The 20863-nt window shown below is 44.5% G+C and overlaps 1 protein-coding gene across 2 annotated transcripts in view; it reads left to right on the top strand.

The window, feature by feature from the left end:
- dusp8a (dual specificity phosphatase 8a) overlaps positions 1–19968 on the top strand; it is a 44447-nt gene extending 24479 nt beyond the window's left edge. Inside the window, exons 1-5 of one of the 2 annotated variants that reach the window (XM_083917183.1) lie at positions 8891–9602; positions 15096–15262; positions 15379–15538; positions 15844–15967; positions 16340–19968. In XM_083917183.1, coding sequence (XP_083773309.1) covers positions 9485–9602; positions 15096–15262; positions 15379–15538; positions 15844–15967; positions 16340–17582 — 1812 coding nt within the window. In that variant the 5' untranslated portion in view covers positions 8891–9484 and the 3' untranslated portion in view covers positions 17583–19968. Of the gene's footprint in view, positions 1–8890; positions 9603–15095; positions 15263–15378; positions 15539–15843; positions 15968–16339 lie in introns of those variants that run through there. The other variant, XM_083917182.1, reaches the window with a different exon arrangement.
- The last annotated feature ends 895 nt before the right edge of the window (positions 19969–20863 follow it).

Below are 20863 nucleotides of genomic sequence, written 5' to 3'. Positions count from 1 at the left end.
ACTCCGCGGCAGTGGCTTTTGACCCGGAAATAGAATAAACCAGGAAGCAACGGCACCGAAAACAACGTGAAAAAACTTTTTTTCATACTTTTGTCCAAAAGTCGGCCGTTTGTGATTTTGACAAAGGTGAACCGGAAAAAAGCTGTATTTAGTCCAGCTGTATGTTGGCGGAGCACCACCCACTGTACCGGAGGTTGAGTTACTCCATAATTTTCCCATTCAACCCCTGCTCATGTATACAAGGGGAACTCCAATAATCCGATCATTCCCTAAACTGGGGTATGGCCATTTTCGGGTTACTAATGTGCATGTAAACGCACTGTATGAGGTTTAGATCTGGATTGTATATACAATGCCTGTCTCTTTAAGCCAGACTCCTGATAAAGTCCATTCAGCTCTGACTGGTCAATGGTTTTCTAAATCTGTGCTCTCTGCGTCTCTGTACCATAAATGTAGCCGGGGAATGACTGTAATGGCTAGGTTGCAGTACTTTATATCTACACAGTATATAGTACAGTTGTGACATCACAACCATACAGATGTCTTGCCGGCTCATTTAAAAAAAAAAGGTTTCTGAATTTGGGCTGTGTGCATTTCTCTGTGGATTCAGCATTTTTATAATTTTACAGTACTATATAGCACCCCCATCTGCTTTATACTCGAAAAAGACATGGAAATGTGGGACCTTTAATTCACCATTCCCAGAAACGAAGACCTGAAGAACCGAAGAAATGACCCTTTTGTGTAGTATGTCATCAATAAGTTAATAAAGTTGCTAAATAACTATGAAAGACTAACAGCAGTTAGAAAGGTTAGATACTTGTGTGTTGCAGTGTATAAACACAAATATGTTAAGCGGGACTGTGAAATAACATCATAAAGTCAACAAGTGCAGACCTTATACATAAACTTGAATATGACAGGCATAATAACCTTTGATTTATTTTCTTACAAGTTGCAGTGACCTGTTTTATACTAAGTAGAGCTTGTGGAGAACTCCTGTGGGACAGTGCCTTTGCCACAGTGACCTAAATACTTCCACCATACTTGTTTAAGTTGCTTTGTGTATACAGTGCATTCACAGTGCATACCTTCTGGCTTCTGCTGCATTTGAAATCTATCTAGAAGCCTTTTGGACGTCCCAACACCCCCCCCCCCCCTTGTCATGCATTCATCCAGCATGGAATAAAAATAGTTTGTTTAAACTGTTACCTAGGCAGTATCAACACATCAGGTCAACAGAAGCTGAAGTTGAACAGCGTGCTAACCCAGCCAGGGTTCTCTGTGCTCCCCCATCAGCACTTCAGAATACAAACTTTACCATGAATTTTTGCCAAGCGATCCTTAGTTTTACCACTGCGGCATTCATCCTGAGGACTCTGGCACACATGTGGAGTGGAAATTTCCAAGGGCACAAGAAACGGGAAAGGAGTAGCTTAAACTTGTGCTAGTTTATCCTACTAAAGGCTGGCCTGCGTCCACCAAATTCCATTCATGCTCGGACTGCCCACTGCTGCTCCTGTCATAGCATCATTCCCTGGAACAATGGTGGATTCCTGTTTATCACTGTGCTGTCTTCATGCTTTGAAGCTGTTGCACTTTATCTCTGGCATACCACAGTGCTGCTTCCTTATTTACCGATTTTTTTTCTTCCAGCTGTTAATCAGATTTAAGCTGCATCTCTGCCATGAGGACGAGATTAGAAGTCTTGGCAGCCTTCTACGTGTGTTACAGTATGAGAAAGTCTATTTTAATGTGCAGTTTACTAATCATTTTCAAAAAAAAGTAGGATTTTCTTTTCTCAGCTCATTGGCATTGATTAAACTAGTTGTCTTGAGCAGAGTTTAAACCCTCAGCGGTTTAACACTTTTCCTGGTATGTACGCAGACTTGTAACTGAGGTCTTATTACCGTAAATTCATGCTGACCACACACAAACTATTGGGCTGAACCTCTGGGGCTGCCGCTGCTTCCTGATAAAAGCAGGAGATTTTCCATCTCCACAGCAACAGGCTAATTTTGGAGTTCCAGGCAAGCCCATGGCCCCAGATTGAGGAATGCAGCAGTTTGTGATCATTCCCGGTCCTCCTGATATCTCCCCCTCTCTGCACACACAAAAATCCAAACACATACACTCATGCAGGCAGTCTACAGAGAGGCCACTTACCCATCTGTTGTGTAACTGTTTCCTGTTTCTGATAAAGTGACATCAGGGTTCCCCGGGGTGAAAGAGGGAGTGGCTAGGGAACTCAGCTTGTATGTAGACAGATGTGCATCACAAATGTTTGTATATTTCTTCTTTAATGGTGTCTTTTGATTTAGGGGGAAAAAACATCCAGAAGTCCCTTCATCTGCTTTAAAAATCATTTTAAAAGCATCATGAAGGCGTTGCCAGGGCGCACACAGAAACAGCTTGCCCAGTTCCTCTCACGGCATCGCGTCATTCCTTCTCTATTGTTCTTCTGTAGCTGGTGGAGTGATGTCACTGCAGCATTGTGGATGTGACACAATCACACACACACACACACCCACACACAATCACACAATCTCCAGGGTCTGTAATGGCAGGAAAAACAACCCTGACCGCGGTGTTGCGATAGCCACTGTCACCATGTCCTGTACGCCCAAGTGCAGTCTCTAGGTTGTAACGCCTTAGTTCTGCTCTGTGTGTGTGTGTGTGTGTGAGTTTGTGTGTAAGAGGGCACTGCTGAATGAGTAAAAGTTCATTAATAAATTTAAAAAATCTATTCCATAGACTTTGATTTGGTATCAGGGTTTGAGTGAATTTATTTCTGCTGGTACATCGGCAGATGCGTTTAATTTCTATTTCTGTTTGGAAAAGAATGATGTGAAAATAATTATTTTCTCAAGCGCTAGTTTGCATTTAAGGTCAGTGGAAAAACTGGAACTTGCATTTTTTTCTTTTACACATTTCACTCCTTTCATTGCTACGCATGCTGGTGATATAATAGCAGTTGTGTAAAACAATATTCAGGGTTAACTGATCATACCAGTCAGTGACAAGCACAGAGAGACAGAAACACCCTGTTAATGTCTTGAGACTGCCTGAGCTAATAATGAGACAGGTAGATAAGAAGCTGGTAGACACTGTGTGTGTGTGTGTGTGTGTGTGTGTGTGTGTGTGTGTGTGTGTGTGTGTGTGTGTGTGTGTGTGTGTGTGTGTGTGTGTGTGTGTGTGTGTGTGTGTGTGTGTGTGTGTGTGTGTGTGTGTGTGTGTGTGTGTGTGTGTGTGTGTGTGTGTGTGTGTGTGTGTGTGTGTGTGTGCGCGCGCACCAGATGGCTTGGCATTTATCACTGGTGTCAGAACAGTGTGTCTGTCAGCCCCCCTGCTGCGCTTATATAGGCTAACTAACACTGAACTGATCTGAAACGTCAGTATGCAGTGCAGCGGTACAAACTCATTAAAAACAAACTGATCCGCTGTCAGCTCCTCTCTGTCGTAGTGGTGCAGTTATTTCACTGCTCTGTCGTGTTTTCTGTGTATCATTGCCTTCAAGTGCTGCAAGGAAACCCTGCATCCCGGCTCAGGACATTAGCATTTAGAAGGAAATAACCATCCGTTATGCTCAAATGAACCAGTGTAGATAAACTCACCTCTGGGGAAATTAGGCAAAAGCAAAGTGCACACAAACACACACACACACACACACACACATACACACACACACACACACACACACACACACACACACACACACACACACACACACACACACACACACACACACACACACACACACACACACACACACACACACTCTCTCTCTCTCTCTTCATCTTTTCATTCCTGCAGACTGATGGGCATGGTTCCTTCTCATATTTACCCTATTTCTCACATAACTGACCTTTATACAACCTCAGAAAACAGCTGTGAGTGGTCTCACTCTGCTGAAATTACACTCACTTTTACACAGTTAATGCCCAGGCTTTTTATGCATGCGGACTGTAAGCACATGCCTGCAGTGGCCAGCAGTATTTCACCATAAGCCTTAACAGCCCTCCTTTTTCTCCACGCACACACACACCGCTGAACATCTCCAACTGGGATTTTTAAGTAGTTCATCTGGTTTATGAGTTTCCGTCTGGTCCTGTAAGCCCCCCTCTGTGCGTTTGATAACTTACCATCTTCTCTTTCTTTGTGTATAATCGCTTGCATGAGTGGAATATATCTGTGTTTGTGTGTGTGTGTAAACTTAAGTTCTTGCCAGCGAGATAGATTTACTGCTGCAGTAGCCCCGTAGTGCTGAGCTCCTCCAGGGGGTTAAGTTGTTTGGAGGGAAGGGGGTCTTCTGCATGACTGATGCGTGCAGGCCTCCCTCCAGGCACAGATAGAGATGAAACTGCCGCATGCATGAGCACACACCCGTAACCAAGCGGTGCATCAGTGCTGCCTTAATCCCACACACTCCACCTCCCGCCTGCTCTTTACATCTAAAAAGCACTTCCTTCCATCTTTCTATCATCTTCACCTCCTCAACCTTTCTTTTTGACGTCATGGGCTCACGTTATCTGTCTGAAAACGGGACGAAGGGAGCAAATAAATGTAGGTGGGAAGATGCAAAATATTGACATGCATACATTTTTGAAAATAGGGACTTTAGGGACAATAAATGTGTTTGTGTAAAATAAAGAAATTTGCCTGAATAAAATATTCATATGAAGTTCTCCGATTATGATTAAGATATATCTAATCAAATAATAAATTAACAGTCTTTGGAAGCCGTCCAGGATTTCAATGTCCCTTTTTACACACACAAACACCATTACCCACTGCACCACTAATGTCCTCTTGCAATATGACTACATCATTTTAGCTTCCACCTCCCTATGGATTCAAACAGCCCCCAATTACTTCCAGCACCCCCAGCTACCTAATCTCCCCCTCCTCTCCTCCAGCACTTCCCCCACCCTCAATTGCTCCATCCATCCTCCCCTCTCCCTCCCGTGGTGACTACCTCACCCCCCAGGCATGGCAGCTGTGATCTCCTGTAGGCATTACATCACTGCAAGAGCAGCCTTGTTACTGATCCCCTGACAACCAGCACTATCAACACACACACACACACACACACACACACACACACACACACACACACACACACACACACACCAATACACACTGATACACATGCACATACAAACACACATACTTGTGCACATGTGCTTGTGTTTACGCATGTTGGAGCAAATAAGTGTCTATCCCGTCCTGTCTAACCCCCGACCCCGATGTCTTCTCTTGTCTTTCTATCACCTTGTGCCGTTCATCCTCTTCACACATGGTTGCAACACATGGGTGCACACATACACACACAACGATGAACACACACACACACACACATATTAACTCATCACCCTAACCTGCCCTATCTGGAGAATGACGTCTCTCTTTCCCTTGATATCCTGACAGATGATCTCTGGTGTCAGATGACGCTCCTGTCGCTGCCTGTCTCACCGGGGAGGGTTGGGGGGTACGGGCGCTGACGGAATGAAAAATATTTTATTTATATTATGATGATAGTACAAGCTTACAAGGTAGGTTTTTTTGCATAGAATATACATATTGATATACTTTTTAGGAATCATTATTTGCACTGGTCTTTTTTAGGCTCAGTCTCCTGACAACTTCAGTTGTCAGTAACTTCATTTGTACCCAAAAGGCAGTTGATTTTGAATGAGCAGCAGTTACAGAGAAACCCTAGATGAATATGAACAAAGCACAAAAAAACAAAATATATATATATACCGTATATATATTACAGGAAACAAATGGGGATAATTCCTCTTCCAGGACAGAAAAGACATTTTCATACGGAAAGAAAAAAATTACAATATTAGGTTACATCTGTACGACACTTATAATATTGAGTAAATATTAAGTGTAATAAGTTAAAGGTCACACAAGTTAGTTTACAGTGCCATTACTTCAATGCATGACATATTGGTATCCACAACACCTGTGATACAACTTCACAAACACAAAACTAGATTATAATGTGAAAAAAAATATCGTCCAAGCATGTGTGTCCTTGTTTTCTCTACAGTCACCAGGGTGCAGATAAAGTCTTTCGGCGTTAATTTAACATCTAACAGTCTTAACATTTGTAATTCATTACTGTCTGCACAATTTACAAAGACATATGATTTCCAGTGCAGATAGGCTGGGCCATGTTGTTCCGGTCTCCAAGGCCCCTTTGGCCTTTACACATCTCTCTTTCTGTCTTAAGCCACTATCTCATACTCATCTCCACTTCTCTCTCTGTTTTGGCGAGTCTCTGTGTAAACTGTGCGTTGTCCCAGTAACAAGCCCTCTACCATAAAAGCATGCTCTAAATCTAAGAGATGTCAGTGGAGGGGGGTGGGGGGTACCCAGAGTGACCGTCCTACCTATTTCTGTCTCAGCAGGGCACACATGTGCAGTCAATAAAAAAAGGCCTGGCTGTCATTTATAGTGTCTTGGCTGTAATCCTCTAATTAGCACACCTACTATTCTGAGCCTTGTTACCCTGATGAGGAGTAGAGGAGGAGAGGGCTGTAAAGAAAGTGAGGGCACGGTGTTTGCTTTAGGACCTCAAAAGAGTTTGACCATAAGAACACCAGCGGCTTCTTTGATTTGTTACTGTTGGCTTCCACCTCTGTGGGCGTGCAGGTGTTAGGAAGCTGTGTGTTTCAAAGCTGCTTTTATGGCCTCAAGTCACACAGACAGAGCATCAACACCAAGGTGTGGTTTCAAACTGGGGTGATGATCAGGGTGTTTGAAGTGCAGTGACACAGGTTGACCACTGTGGAGTGCCATACCTGCTCCAACCAGATGCAGATGAGAAACAAGGTGTCACAGTATACCATGATGTGGAAACTGACGCATATCATACCGTGTACATTTGCTTATCTATATGGTATTGAAAATATTTTTTTAATATAATTTGAAAGGGAGTTTTTTAGAACTATTTCAATTCTAATAAAACATTTGTTCAAACCAAAAAGTCTTCTTTTAATGCTCATTGCCAATAATAATAATAATTGTATAATATAATACAATAATATGCTGTATGCCTTGATACCATGATACTTTACATGAAAATCTCAAACCTCTGCAATATTTGTGTTAATGTCTTGAGACTGTCTGAGCTAATAACGAGACAGGTAGAAAAGACGCTGGTAGACACTGAGTAGTGTGTGTGTGTGTGGCTGTGTGTGTGCGTGGCTGTGTGTGCGCGCGCGTGCGTGCATGCGTTTTTCCTGGTTTGACATCCTCCCAAAAACAAAGTCTGCATTTTTTCACAAAGCTCATCATCACCAAGTGACCTATTTCCTCTCCCGCTCCCTTTTCAGTGACCGACAGTTGAACAGAGGGTGACGTAAAGCTGTTCTCACCCATGTGTGATCATTCAGGGGTCTGCAGTGATGAGATGAGGTCAGTCAGTGAGCATGCAGCTGGCCCCCTAACTAGACATCTTGTATAAGCTTATTGGCCTTTTTTTGGAGCGTGGCTCACTGTGGCAATGACTGAATGTACTTGAATCCCATGTGACCTGGTTTGAATGTAATCAGTGTACCGTGATGTTTCAACCTGAGACTGAACAGACAAGACATTTGACTGGACCACTTATGGCAGGGGTTGTTTCAAAGAATCCATGATATTTATTACCAGCAAGAAGTTGAATTACCTAAAACGGCAGCTATAAAGAACCGCCATGTTCAACTGATCAGTTATACAAACCTGTGTTCACAGTTTGGGGCTTTAGAAGGTATTTAAAATAGCTGTATTTGCATAATAACTAGCTAATGTTCAGGCTCCTCCAGCGGTTATGTTAAGCCCTGTACTGCTTTGTTTCCATGGCTGGACTTGTGGGCTACATGTTTGTCATTCCATAGTAAAGTACCAGAAAGTACTGTGGCCTGTCAAATGGGATGATGGCTGCAGACCACAAGCTTATTTGGTCTTCCCATCGCCTCGTCTTCTCTTACTCTTTTGTCCGTTTTCATTTATTTTCTTTTGTCCTACTCCTCCCTTCTCTAAAGCTTCACTTTCTTTCTTTCTTTCTTTCTCTCTCCTCTCACCTCATCTCATCTTCAATCATCTTTACACGAGAACACAATGTCAAAAGACAGGCGCGTTAGACATGAGCCAGCACAGGAAACACGGTGAAGTCACATACATTCCCTTCACCTTCGGAGACAAATCAGCTTTCAACATGCTGACAGTCTTAATCCCCCTCTGCAGTGAGTGTAATGGGCTTCAAAGCTACAGTACATTTAAGGCAATCGACCTAATGTAGGTATTCAGCCTCTGCTTATTGTCACACTGTAAAGCTTCATTAAAGGTGCGTAATCTTGTTTGGTATTTAGTATGATTTGAATATGAAAATGATATGAGACATTTGAAAAGCATGAATCTGCAAACCCTCAGCAAACATGCAAGTATTGTCTTAAGAAGCAGGTTGTCATGCGCATCAACACTTTTCCTTTCTTCCCTGTAATCAGCCAGTAACAGATACCATTCAGTTTTGTAGCAGTGTGTATAAAATCCTTCTAGCTGTCTTAGCTTCTATCCTGCTCCGCAGCTCGGCCCCTGAGGTGGCCGCATATTTGTTGGGTGAGTAAGGAATGTGGTTACATGCCTTAGACATTAGCTATGACGGAGTGCTGGCTCCACAAGAGAGGGAGGGTGCAAGGGAGGTAGCAGAGGAGGAAGGGGGAGGGAGAGAGAGAGGAAGGGTAGAGTCTGAGCTCACAGCAAGTGAGCTCATTCACCCCCAGAGCTCGAGGAGAGAGTGCAGCTCCGTCATCCTCTTTGCAGAGAGAGAGAGAGAACAGGGAGGAGGGAGGGAGAGGGAGGAGTGTAAGCCAACCGAGCGAATGAGAGACAGGGAGAGTGTAGCAACACAACAATAGTGGGCTGCTCTTCTGGCTGTGGACTCACAGAGACAGAGAGAGCGCTCAGAGAGACACACAGGCGCTCTGTAACCCAGCTGCAGGCTCATTGCAGTTGGTTTATACGTACAGGCATTACAGACTACTCTCTTATTTTTCCTCTTGCTCTCTGTGTGTCGACCATTTTTCACGAAACCACAGAATTACTGAATTTTGACGCAGGAGCATTTTAGGAATTTTTGTGGTCAATTACATGGGATTTTGACCAGAGGTAGACTTGAGGAGCATGTCCACATTCATTCTGGACTAGTTTTTTTGTTATACTGGGTCTCCGACGGTCACCGCCTGGACACCTGGAACAGCTGACTTGACCAGAGTGGACTTGAGCACCAGCAGGAGTTTTTTCTACTTGGGATTGTTACACTCAGACTGTGGGCTCACCTCAATCAGTGATCAAAGGACAACACTTCTGTTTGTTTGTTCTGACATTTTTTTGCGTAGCGAGGGCTCGCTTCGTCCCTGAAGGAGGGGACACAAGAACATTTCCACTCGTGCGTGTGTGTGTGTGTCTGAGACGGAGTGTGTTCTGGGGGATGCCTCTGGATGTGGTAATCACCCCAGCGGAGGACTGTTTTTGGCCAGACCTGCAGGACACAGACATGAGGCTGAAGATCAGGGTCCGCAGAATGAAGGAGGGGAGAGAGCTACGAGGTGTGTATCCACCTGGAGAGGAGAAGTGTGTGTGTGTGTGTGTGTGTGTGTGTGTGTGTGTGTGTGTGTGTGTGTGTGTGTGTGTGTGTGTGTGTGTGTGTGTGTGTGTGTGTGTGTGTGTGTGTGTGTGTGTGTGTGTGTGTGTGTGTGTGTGTGTGTGTGTGTGTGTGTGTGTGTCCGTGTCCCTGTGCAAGTTAACAAGGGTATGAGAACATCCCTTTCTGGCAAGTAACACGTCGAGGTTGTAGGCCTTTGTGTGCAGAGGTTACAGAGCTATCATACATAGTGAACATGCAAAGAGCATGGAGTATGATTTAATTTAATATAAAGGTGTAAAATGCACCACTGCTGTATACAGTTGAAGGTGTGTATGAGGGGAAAGCCCCCTCTGATAACACTGCAGATGAGCACAAAGCACAGTGGGCTCTCAGGTATTGAGGTATTCCAGTCCAGACGTGCTTCAAATGAGAGATGTGAACTGAATTTTAAGGATGTGTGCTGGATCAATAGCAGATTTATTGCTACAACAGGAGGAAAGAATACATCGCCAAACCTGATAATTGTTTTTCCACCCTTTTTTTGCACAGTTAACATGTTTAAAGAGACAGAATAGGAAGGAGGATTAAGGGAATGACATTATGAAGAAGAGAACCAAGGAAGAGAGGATAGAAGGAAAAAAAAGGTGGGGGGGGGGGAGCTGTGACCCGCGGTATGACATAGTGCTCATGCTCTCTCAGCCTGTGGTCATTGAGATGTAAAACTGTCACAAAGGCTCTTTCTCTTTCCCTTTCTTCTCCTCTGCTCTTGGCTTTTCCCTCGCTCCTGCTCACTCTCTCTCTGCAGAATGGTGTCTTGTGGAGATTATGTTATCAATATGTGTGCAGTGTGCACTGCAGGTGTTTAACATAACACCTTTCACACAAGGCAATGAGGCGATGCAGAGCTGCGGTGCTGTGCAAAAATCTTTTTTATATTCCCAACACACTTGCATGCATATTGCCCAAAGTATCTATGCAGTCATTAAAGTGCTGGCGTTATAGTCAGACTCATTTGGCCATAAATGTAGGAGAATAAAGTTTGTAGGCAAATGTACTGTAGACGCTATGTGCATATCAGAAAGCCGGTTCAAAGCAGTTAGCACAGCAGCCCTCCACACCTGTACCACTTCACACTACCTGCGTTTCTTTGTGCGTGTGCACATGTGTAGGCACTGTCCGTCTCAGCGAGGTTTTGCAGCTGCAAGTGTCAAAGTTGTTAGTTCAGAGAAAAGCTTGCAAAAGAATCACACGTTTGCCATCAGCATTTGAAATTAGAGTTGTGTCTGTCACAGGTTATTTTGAGGCACTTCAACACATCTCTGTGGAAATAGACTTGTGAATGCAGGCTAAATTACAGGAGCGTTTATAGTCCTGTATTGCAATAACACGGTACTGCTGGAACAGCAGTTGATCAAAGTGACATACCCCCGCTATCTGTCTGCTAAGATAGAGGAACAATAAACAGTTTAACCATCAGCCAGCATGACATGTTAATCATACAGTCATTCCCGGCCACCATCAACCTGACGCCCTGCATGAAAAGCGATGACATCATCCCATTACCTCATTTATGGTCTGTCACTCACAACATTTCTGACAGACTCTGCCGCCTAAAACACACACACACACACACACACACACACACACACACACACACACACACTCCCATCGCTTCTCCAGCTTGCAGCGCAGCCTTTGTGGAGCTGAGTGGGACATGTGTGCAATGATGTCATGGTGGGGGGGGGGTCACATTGAGATGCTAATGTTCCCCTCCATAGTGAGGACAGCTGGAGGGGCACAGAGGATGGCGTCATGTCTCCCTTGATATGAACCACAGAGGAGAGCGATGGAGGAAGGGGTGGAGGGGATTCATTCAGGCAGATCAATGCCCCCAGGCTTGGGGAGGGTTGTCTGTGTATGTGTATGTACATGCCTGCCTTGTGTGCGCCCCCCCACCCCCTCTCCATTAACAGACAAGTTAAAGAGGGCAACCAAGAGCTACACAGAGACTGAAACACACACACAGAGGCAAGAGGGAGGGGGTGAGCTTGTATTGACGAGGTACTCAATTGTACCAGCAGCAGTGATGTAACAGCAAAGCTCCCATTAACCATAACAGCCAGGCAGGTGCTGTGTGTCTCTGTTCCTCGGGTCAATATCTCTGGGATTCCTCTTCCATTCGTCTTTAAGCTTTCTGCATCAATTCTGCAGCAGCAGCACACGTTCCAAAGAACAAATCTGATCAAAATATCTTCTACCAAACACACACGCTTCTCATACCTACGAGGATAATAACCCGCACGTTTGAACTGAAATGTGAATATTTAGTTGTAGGAAATGACTGATGAGGAGGGGGAACGGGCGAACAAAGGAGTCCTGAGTGCTCGGATCTGACCGAGCAAGAGAGGAAAATAAACAGTTGCACAAGTGATGAAGTGGGCAGAGGAAAACGGAAAAAGGAAGTCACTGCTGGCTAGCATCGCCGATGGCGGCACAGTGCCCTCTTTCCCGGTTGTGTGTTTTCTTTCTACCCAAAGATTTTTTTTCTGTGTCAAAATTGGGTTAGTCACATCCTGTCCAAGTAAATTTTCCAGAAGCACATGATACATGACATGGTGCTGTGCAGAACTCAATGTGGAAGCCCATAGATCAAAGTTTCAAGTTTCAATAGTATATCTGCGTGGCACAAGTTTTTGGCTTCAGCATGTGACTTCAAATGACAGCAGGCTTTATTTCTGTTAAGCAGAAAACAGTGTTTCTGTTTTCAAATGTAACTTTGAGACAAGTGTGAAAAGACCTCTTGATAAATATTGACTACCCTGACCTGTGCAGCCAGTGAACTTTATCTCTTTAATGTAGCAGTGTGTCAGTATCTGCCGATCATCACGTTGCACTGAAGGTGAACTCATCTGTCCCAGTTGACTTTGTGATGTCATCTTCATGGACAGCTGGGCTGGTGTGTATCACAGGGTATTTTCAGTGACCTCAGTGTGACTGTACAGTGTGTTTATGTGTGCTTTGTGTTTAGATTGGAATGGACAGATGTGTCATCGTTGTCTTTTGGAGTATGTGCGTGTGTGCATGTGTGTGCGTGTGTGTGTGTGTGTATGTGTGTGTGTGCGTGTGTTTATCTGCCCTCTGGACGCTCAGTGTGTGTGTTTTATTCCATCTTGACAGCACTCAAGGGGACACGACAAGCCAACTGTCATCAACTTCACTGCCCTTCCTCGCTGTCATGGCAACCTTAAGTAGAGTGGGGTCAGGTGACGAGGTGAAAATAACACACTATCTCCTGTGTGACTAACGTCCATTTGCGGCAGCCGTGTAAAGCTTTGACTACAAGGAAGGCGTTTGTAATTGTGTTGACGTGATCTCACTGTAATGTAATAGCCCTTAAAAATGCTCCCTTATCTCTGACTTCAGTCTCGCTTCACGCCAGTAACCCCTTACTCACTCTCCCAGTCACACACTGGACCGCCAGTCTTCCCATCGTTTTGATGCTTATTTAACATGAAATGAGGTCAGCTACAGTAATCATGTCTGTAATTATTAAAGCAGACTCACACACGATCAAAGGGCAAGAACATTTTTAGAGAGTATTTTCATCCATGCGTTCACTTCCCTTCACACACACACACACACACACACACACACACACACACACACACACACACACACACACTTTCTCTTCAGTGTTTACACACACACAAACGCTGTCTCCACTGTGGAACGCCCTGCCTTCTGTCCTTCTAACAACTCTCTAACAATGTCCTTGCATAGAAAGGGAAATGGTTGATGTGTGACGTGAGACTTTTCCTGTTGATTTAAATGTCTCCAGAAACTTCCCACTTCCTCACACTGATACAGTATGTATATGCCTGTGAAAGGGGCTATATGTAGCATAATTTATTTACTTTGTGTGCGTGTGCGTGTGCGTGCGTGTGTGTGTGTGTGTTTGCGCGCGCACAGGCCCCAGACCAGCAGCTCTGGAACAGAGAAACCAGGAAGAAATCCTTCAAAGAACTACCCTTCCTCCCTCTGTTTTATCAATTACTGAAACTGTAGTACCGCCCATAGGATCATTAGGAAGAGGCTCTGGTGGATATTGTAAACTGTGAACTACAAATGGCTGTTTAGTCTACTCTAATAAGGCCAAAAAGGTTATGATCATACACTCATGTGCTAGCAACAAGGCTATCAGCCTGTCCTTTGACTTCTTGTAAAGTTATCCGATCACTCTTTCTACATCTATGCATCTACCCCTAGCCCTCCACTCCACCCCCCCATGTGGAGCGCTGATGTCATTGCTCCGCCGGTTGCCATTAATAGCTGGAAACAGACAACCCTTCTTCGCTTTGCTCTTAAAGTGACAGTGCACCCAGAATAGCTCTGGGTCATGAGGACGCATGCAACCTCAGAAGCTGTGCTGTTGTGAAATAACGCGAAAAACACCAATGCTGCTATCCTCCAGACGTTGCTACATTAGTAGTGCAGCTGGGTCTGTGTTACAACGGATGGCAATGTCCTGCCTGCGCTGTGCCGTGTGTGCTACTTTACAGTGATGAAATGTCTCACTCACTCACTCTCACTGTGTGTGTGCGCTACGTCTCAGATTGGGTCAGGCAGGGCTGAACCTGGATTAGGTTTTAATCTTCTTTCTGGGGCTCAGGGTTTCCTTGGAACACTCTACTACCTTCTACACCCTCCTCAGCGAGGTCATTACCCACTCCTCAACACACACACACACACACACGCGCACACACACCTCACCCCCAGCTTCTTTCGTTGGCCCCCACCCTGTAGTTATACAACCGCGGTACTGCAGAGTAATGATGAGTGTGGGTATTTGTGTGCAGCAGTGGGGGCAAGCATTGCCTATTTGGTGTATGTCCGTGTGGACAAAGAATTATGGACAGTGAGAGTGAATATTGAGCATATGTTGACTGCAAGATTATGTGATCTTGGATAGCAGATACAGTTGTCAGAGGGATGTTACTGGGCCTCTGTCCTGGCCCTGCACCTGTGGCCTCTCTCATTCCCCCAGCCTGACGCAATGCACTGCTACAGGACATGAGCTCATGCAGGAAACAGAGACACACACACACACACACACACACACACACACATACATACACACATATGCCAAAAGTGGAGCCGCCTGCCTCTTAAAGGGCCAGACACACGCATTCCTGGCCGCCCAGCAGTTAACCTAACTTGCACACAGAAGCACAGAGAGCCTCTTTTTTTTTGCTCCTGTTGCACTAAGCAAGACCCAGACATTGTAGCCCAGATTCACCTCTGAAAGCCTACAGAGCGTCTGTTTAGTCTGCTAATAGTGGTGCAATGTTGTTCCTGAGTTCATGGAAGTATTTGAATAGCTCCAAGTGTGTCGACTGCTCTGTGGAAAATCGTTAGTGTACCTAACCAGTTCTCTCCTTCTCTTCTTTCTCTGCAGGAGGTTTCGCTGCATTCTCCTCCTGTTTCCCCGGCCTGTGTGAAGGGAAACCTGCCACTGCTCTACCTATGAGCTTGTCCCAGCCCTGTTTACCTGTGGCTAATGTAGGGCCCACTCGCATCCTTCCACACCTCTACCTGGGCTCACAGAAGGACGTCCTCAACAAGGTAGAATTAAGTTTGCATCTTTTTACCTGTTTTATCACCAGCATAGGAGGATAACGTGTTATTGTTACCTGGAAACAAATCATGACCTTGAACTCATTTTATCTCTATCTGTGAAGGATCTGATGGCTCAGAACGGTATCACCTATGTGCTGAACGCCAGCAACACCTGCCCCAAGCCAGACTTTATCAGTGAAAGCCACTTCATGCGCATCCCAGTTAACGACAACTACTGTGAGAAATTGCTTCCCTGGCTGGACAAAACAAATGAATTCATAGGTAAGAGGAGGAAAAAATTGAATGAAACAATATTGTGTTTGGAATGGAAGGCCACTGAGGGGAGTGTCTTTATAAGGAATTGAATTGTTATGTGTGGAAGAATGCCATGATATTCAAGACGATATATCCGTCATAGTTAATAAACATTCATGTGCAGCTTAAGTAACAATTGCGTCAGGTATAGCACATCCGTTCAGGTGACCCCCCTGTACTCTCCCAGGAAATGTTAGTTCACTTTCAGTAGACGTTGATTGTCACTTTGTGCTAAACGTGTATTCATACCTTTTCGTCCCCCCCCACAACAGACAAAGCTAAGGTGTCAAACTGCAGAGTCATTGTGCACTGCCTGGCTGGAATCTCGCGTTCAGCAACCATCGCCATTGCATACATCATGAAGACAATGGGCTTGTCATCTGATGATGCCTACAGGTACGCTTGCTCCTCCCATCCTCCACCAGCTGAGCTAAGGTGTCAGCAGCAAAAAGTTGTTCAAAAGTAATGCTAGACGATTTTCTCACCCTCCTCCCCCATTCGTGAGAAATTAAATTGTTATGATGCCTGCCAGGAAACGGTGTGTGTACAAAAGGCTGTGCTTTGCGTTGTCTGGACAACACTGGCACTGGATGATGTTTTTGTGCATCAGTTCACACCCTACTCTAAGTTCAGCTGGGGTAATTCTGGCTAATTCTGTCTCATGGATTCAGACATGATTTACAGTCAAACACAGATAGGGCTTCAAGAGTAGCCTTGTTAAACTTGTTTTCCTGTGACTAATATTTCCAACTCTTTTCCTCCTTACAGGTTTGTAAAGGACCGAAGGCCGTCCATATCCCCCAACTTCAACTTCCTGGGCCAGCTTCTGGAGTTTGAGAAGGGCCTGCAATTACTGCAAGCTTTATCTTCAACCTCTGATGACAAGATCTCTGAAAACCATACTAAGCAAAGCTCAGAGGTTAATGGAGGTTTTGAGATGAATGGTCACCACAGCATCTACAGCTCGTCTGTTGCAGATCCACATATCCCACCAGAACCCAAGCTGCCATCACCCACCTCCCTCCAGCAAGGCTTCAACGGCCTACACCTCTCCGCAGAGAGGATCATGGACACTAACCGGCTTAAACGCTCCTTCTCCCTGGACATTAAGTCGGTCTACTCCCCCAACAGTCCCCCCTGCCCCAGCCTGGCACCCACACATTCTGAAGACGTCCCCAAGCTGTGCAAGCTTGACAGCCCAGAAACAGGCACCTCCAATGGTGTCTGCTCAAAGTCTCCCGTCCTAGACAGCCCTAGCTCCGTTGATTCACCGTTCCCCTCACCAGGCGGCGGAGGCAGCATTGGAGGTCTGGGGCTCAGAGGAAGTGAAGGAGTCTATCGGTCTAGTTCTTCCTCATCCAGACCCAGGAGGAAACCCAAGCATTGTTCCGGCAGTTCCCCAGTCCACTCCCAACCACACCAACCTCCACAAACCCTCAGCTTGTCGCTGGACCACAAGAGCCCCAGTCTGGACGAGAACCTAAAGGGCTCCCTGCTCCTGCCACTACCCTCCCTGCCCACTGTGGGGTCTGGGGCCATGTGGACCAAACACAGAGACACTGTCCAGGCCACCACTCCGGTCACTCCTGTCACCCCCACCACAGATGCCCCCTGGCACTTTGGGGCAGTGGAGAGCGGTGAGAGAGAGATGGAGCTGGGAGGAGGAGGGAACGGAAGGGGAGATGAGTCACCTGTAAGGTTTGGAAGCAGCTCGGCGTATGTGGCGTTTGGGTGCAGCGAAGGTGTGCGGTTACGAGAAAAACCCCAGAGGGAGAAGTCCTCCTCACCACAGACACAGAGAGACCACCGGGACACCACGTCGTCGACCACAGGGACCCTGTCCAACAGTGTGAACAACAGCGGGCCTGCCTCAGAGAAGCAGTTCAAGCGGCGCAGCTGTCAGATGGAGTTCGAGGAGGGCATCTCCGAGACGCGATCCCGAGAAGAACTGGGAAAGATTGGGAAGCAGTCGAGCTTTTCTGGGAGCATGGAGATCATTGAGGTATCCTGACAGATAGTGGACATGATAAGAGCTGTCCCCTGAGGGCAAAAACGGACCTAATTAGAGGGAGCGAATCAGAAGGACACATAGCTGGAAGTAGAAAAGGCTCTTTTTGTGTTCCCCTCACAGACAGTGTTAAAGACTCCAACTGAGAGAAGTAAAAATAAATACACAAGCAGAGAGTTAATGTGAAAAGGTTTGCAAGCGAACTAGCATTCGCACCTGGAGAGACGGAGCCTGTGACGTGGTGCTTTGCAATCCTGAACTCTATACAAACCTGAATAAAAGTTGCGGGGAGGCTGGGGTAAAGGGGGTGACTGTAGGTACTGAAACTCTTTTTCTGAGCTCTGTCACAGATAAAAAAGAAACGACCCAGGACAAGTTGTTCATGTTGCATCCTTACTTTAAAGAATATCCCTATTTTGACAGAGTTCGGACACAAACTGCTTGACTGCAGTCTACTGTAGTGTGCTTCAGTGGGTGTATAGCTTGTGATTTGAACCAAGTCCCATGTTTCCTCCCAAAGCTTCATCCCAGTGTCAGAAAGCCTCAGAACCTTGCACGGCCGAACCCCCCCTCCCAGTGGCTCTGCCTGCTACAGACTCTGCATAGCAACATCAGACAACAATAACAGACTCAACAGCACCGTCTCCTCACATCACCACGGCACAAGGAAGAGAGATCCCAAGGAACTAATCTAACGGCGGTACTGTATCCAAACAATGAAGGATCCTCAGCATTTTGGTGCTGAAAAAGACCCCCTCCCCACTTAAAGCACAGTGCGTCTTTCTTGACTTTGGCTCCCTTGTTTCCAGTGTTAACAGCGTGATGAGGGCTGAGGTATCTGTATGGTGGCGAGGGTCGGCTTTGAAGGCCCATCAGCTCCTTTACAGACCGCCCCCCTAACCCCCTCCCACTGCTCCCAGTCACCATCTATGGTCACCACTGAGCATGCACCAGAAAGGATGACTACAGACAGACAAATACTATATATACAATATGAATATATATATATATATAGCAATTTTAATGGACTTTTTTGTTCACTTATAGTTTTAATTTATTGTATTGGTTCATTCTGGTAATGAGAAATAATATAATGTTTTGTGGATTTATTTCTTTTTTTCTTTTGTTGAATTATTATTATTATTATTATTATTATTATTTGCTGTATGGTATTTATGAACACTCAAACAAATACACACATTCAACAAATCACGCAAGCAATATGTGCTGTTCCTTTTTTGAGGAGAGTTATGTATGACTTTGAAATGCACTTTTATGCTTTCAGTTACCCCTCATCCATGGCAACAATATACTTTGAAAGCCAAGTCTTGAGATATGATAGTACAAATATAGAGTCTGTGTTTTATATTTGGAGGATGGTAAAGATCCAAAACATAATCTCTGTGGTGTGAATTTGAGGATTTATCACACTCTGATCGCTCATATACAGTTAATCACTTTCTGCCAGTGTCATGAGATTTTGCATAACAACAACTATATGCAAGCAAACGCACACTCTTTTACAAGTTTGAGACTTATAGACTTCCACAGAGTGTCCTCTCCGAGCCAGCACCAGTTCGCCATCATCATAGTGCGTCCACCAAAGCTAAAACCAACACACACACGCCCTATATCGTATGCACTTACACATATTTTCACACGTGTGAAACGTAGGCCCTACACACACCCTTCTCTTCATTCTCAGGGGATCTTTCAGTGAGCCAAGCCCGGCACAGGGTACACAGCTGCTGGTACGTCAGCACAATGCATGTCCGTAAAGCTCCCTCGCTTTCACCCTCTTTCTCTCTCTCGCTCTCTCTGTCTTTTTTTGCTCTTATTTCTTATTTTCCAAAGCTTTGATAAAAACAGCATGACAAAACGGAACGAAGAAAAGGCGGATCTTCGTATCCAGAGGTGAAATAAATTAAAACTTTGATATCCTGGTGCAAGATGGTTATTTATTTATAATGTATAATGGTTCATTTTTCCTTTGACCCTTGATTAGCTTTTCTGGTGATCTCTGACCTTGGGCTGCTGCAGCTACAAAAATTAGGATAGATTCCTCTGTTCCCCCCCGGGCCGAAGCAACCTCTCCTCAACCTCCTCCCTATATTTTTAAGAAATGTTGTTAGAATAATTTATGACATGTAACAAAGATGATGCAGGCTGTCCCATTTGCTAAAATTGTTGTTATCGAAATATTATTATTATCATTATCATTATTATTATTATTATTATGTTGTGTAAATAGCAACTCATCTAAGAACACTGATGAATTTTGGTGAGTTTTTAAAAGAAAATCCTGATACCTTAGGCTGCTTGACGCAAAAATACCTCAGGTTCTATTGAAAGGCTTTTCCTTCCCATGTACATGTTTTGTGAAAATGAGACAAAAATACAGACATGACAAAATACAAACTCTTCTTTGCTTCTTCTTTTCTTCTTGTGTGCTTGCATGGGGGCTGAACGGGGCTAAAAAGGGAAAGCCACCAAACAGACAAACAACACATTACAACATTGCGCCTCCTGGAGTCTTGGTATTGATTTTGTGTTTAACCAACTCCACTCCGACTGCACAACATGGCTGGATTGATTTTCTTTTTCAGACTGTCCCACATGCTTCTAAAATCTAATGAGGTGTTGAATTATTTAATAGAGATGATGTGTTCAAAATAACTTTATAGATAAGAATACCAGTTGTATTATGAAGTTTAGCTACTGCAAATTAGTGTGGATTTGCCTGCCCATGGACTGTTGATAACATTTAGCTATTAAGCTAACTAGTCAATTAATGTCCATTATCCCTGTTAAATAAATAAATACAAATTTGCTTATAGTGTTATAAGATTGAAAGACAATTCAACACAGATATATATTAACCATGTACCATAATCATATTTTGAAATAAAAGTACAAAAGTGAGCTAAATTTATTTAAATATGAGGCTAAAACCAGGTAGGCTATAGGGGAGCGTACCTATGTTCCCCGTTTTGTATGTGAACCAGGGAACTCGTCACAGAAAGGGTCCTATGTATCCTACGTATACCCTAACCCTACCCCTCACCCTAATTTATCCTTAGAGATGGTTTGAATTTTAGATTGATTTTATTATCTGAAAGTTTGAAATGCATGCACCTATATTATAACACTTTTAAAGCACTTTTATCTAACCTTTTATCCTGGGTACACACATTTATATATATATATAACACATTAAGTGTTTATATATATATATATATATATATATATATATATATATATTGCTTTTATACTGCACAAACACA

Source organism: Echiichthys vipera, assembly GCF_963691815.1.
Source record: "Echiichthys vipera genome assembly, chromosome: 7".
Lineage (NCBI taxonomy): Eukaryota > Metazoa > Chordata > Actinopteri > Perciformes > Trachinidae > Echiichthys > Echiichthys vipera.
The sequence above is the reverse complement of the archived record's forward strand: the minus strand, read 5'-3'. Positions and strand labels throughout refer to the sequence as shown.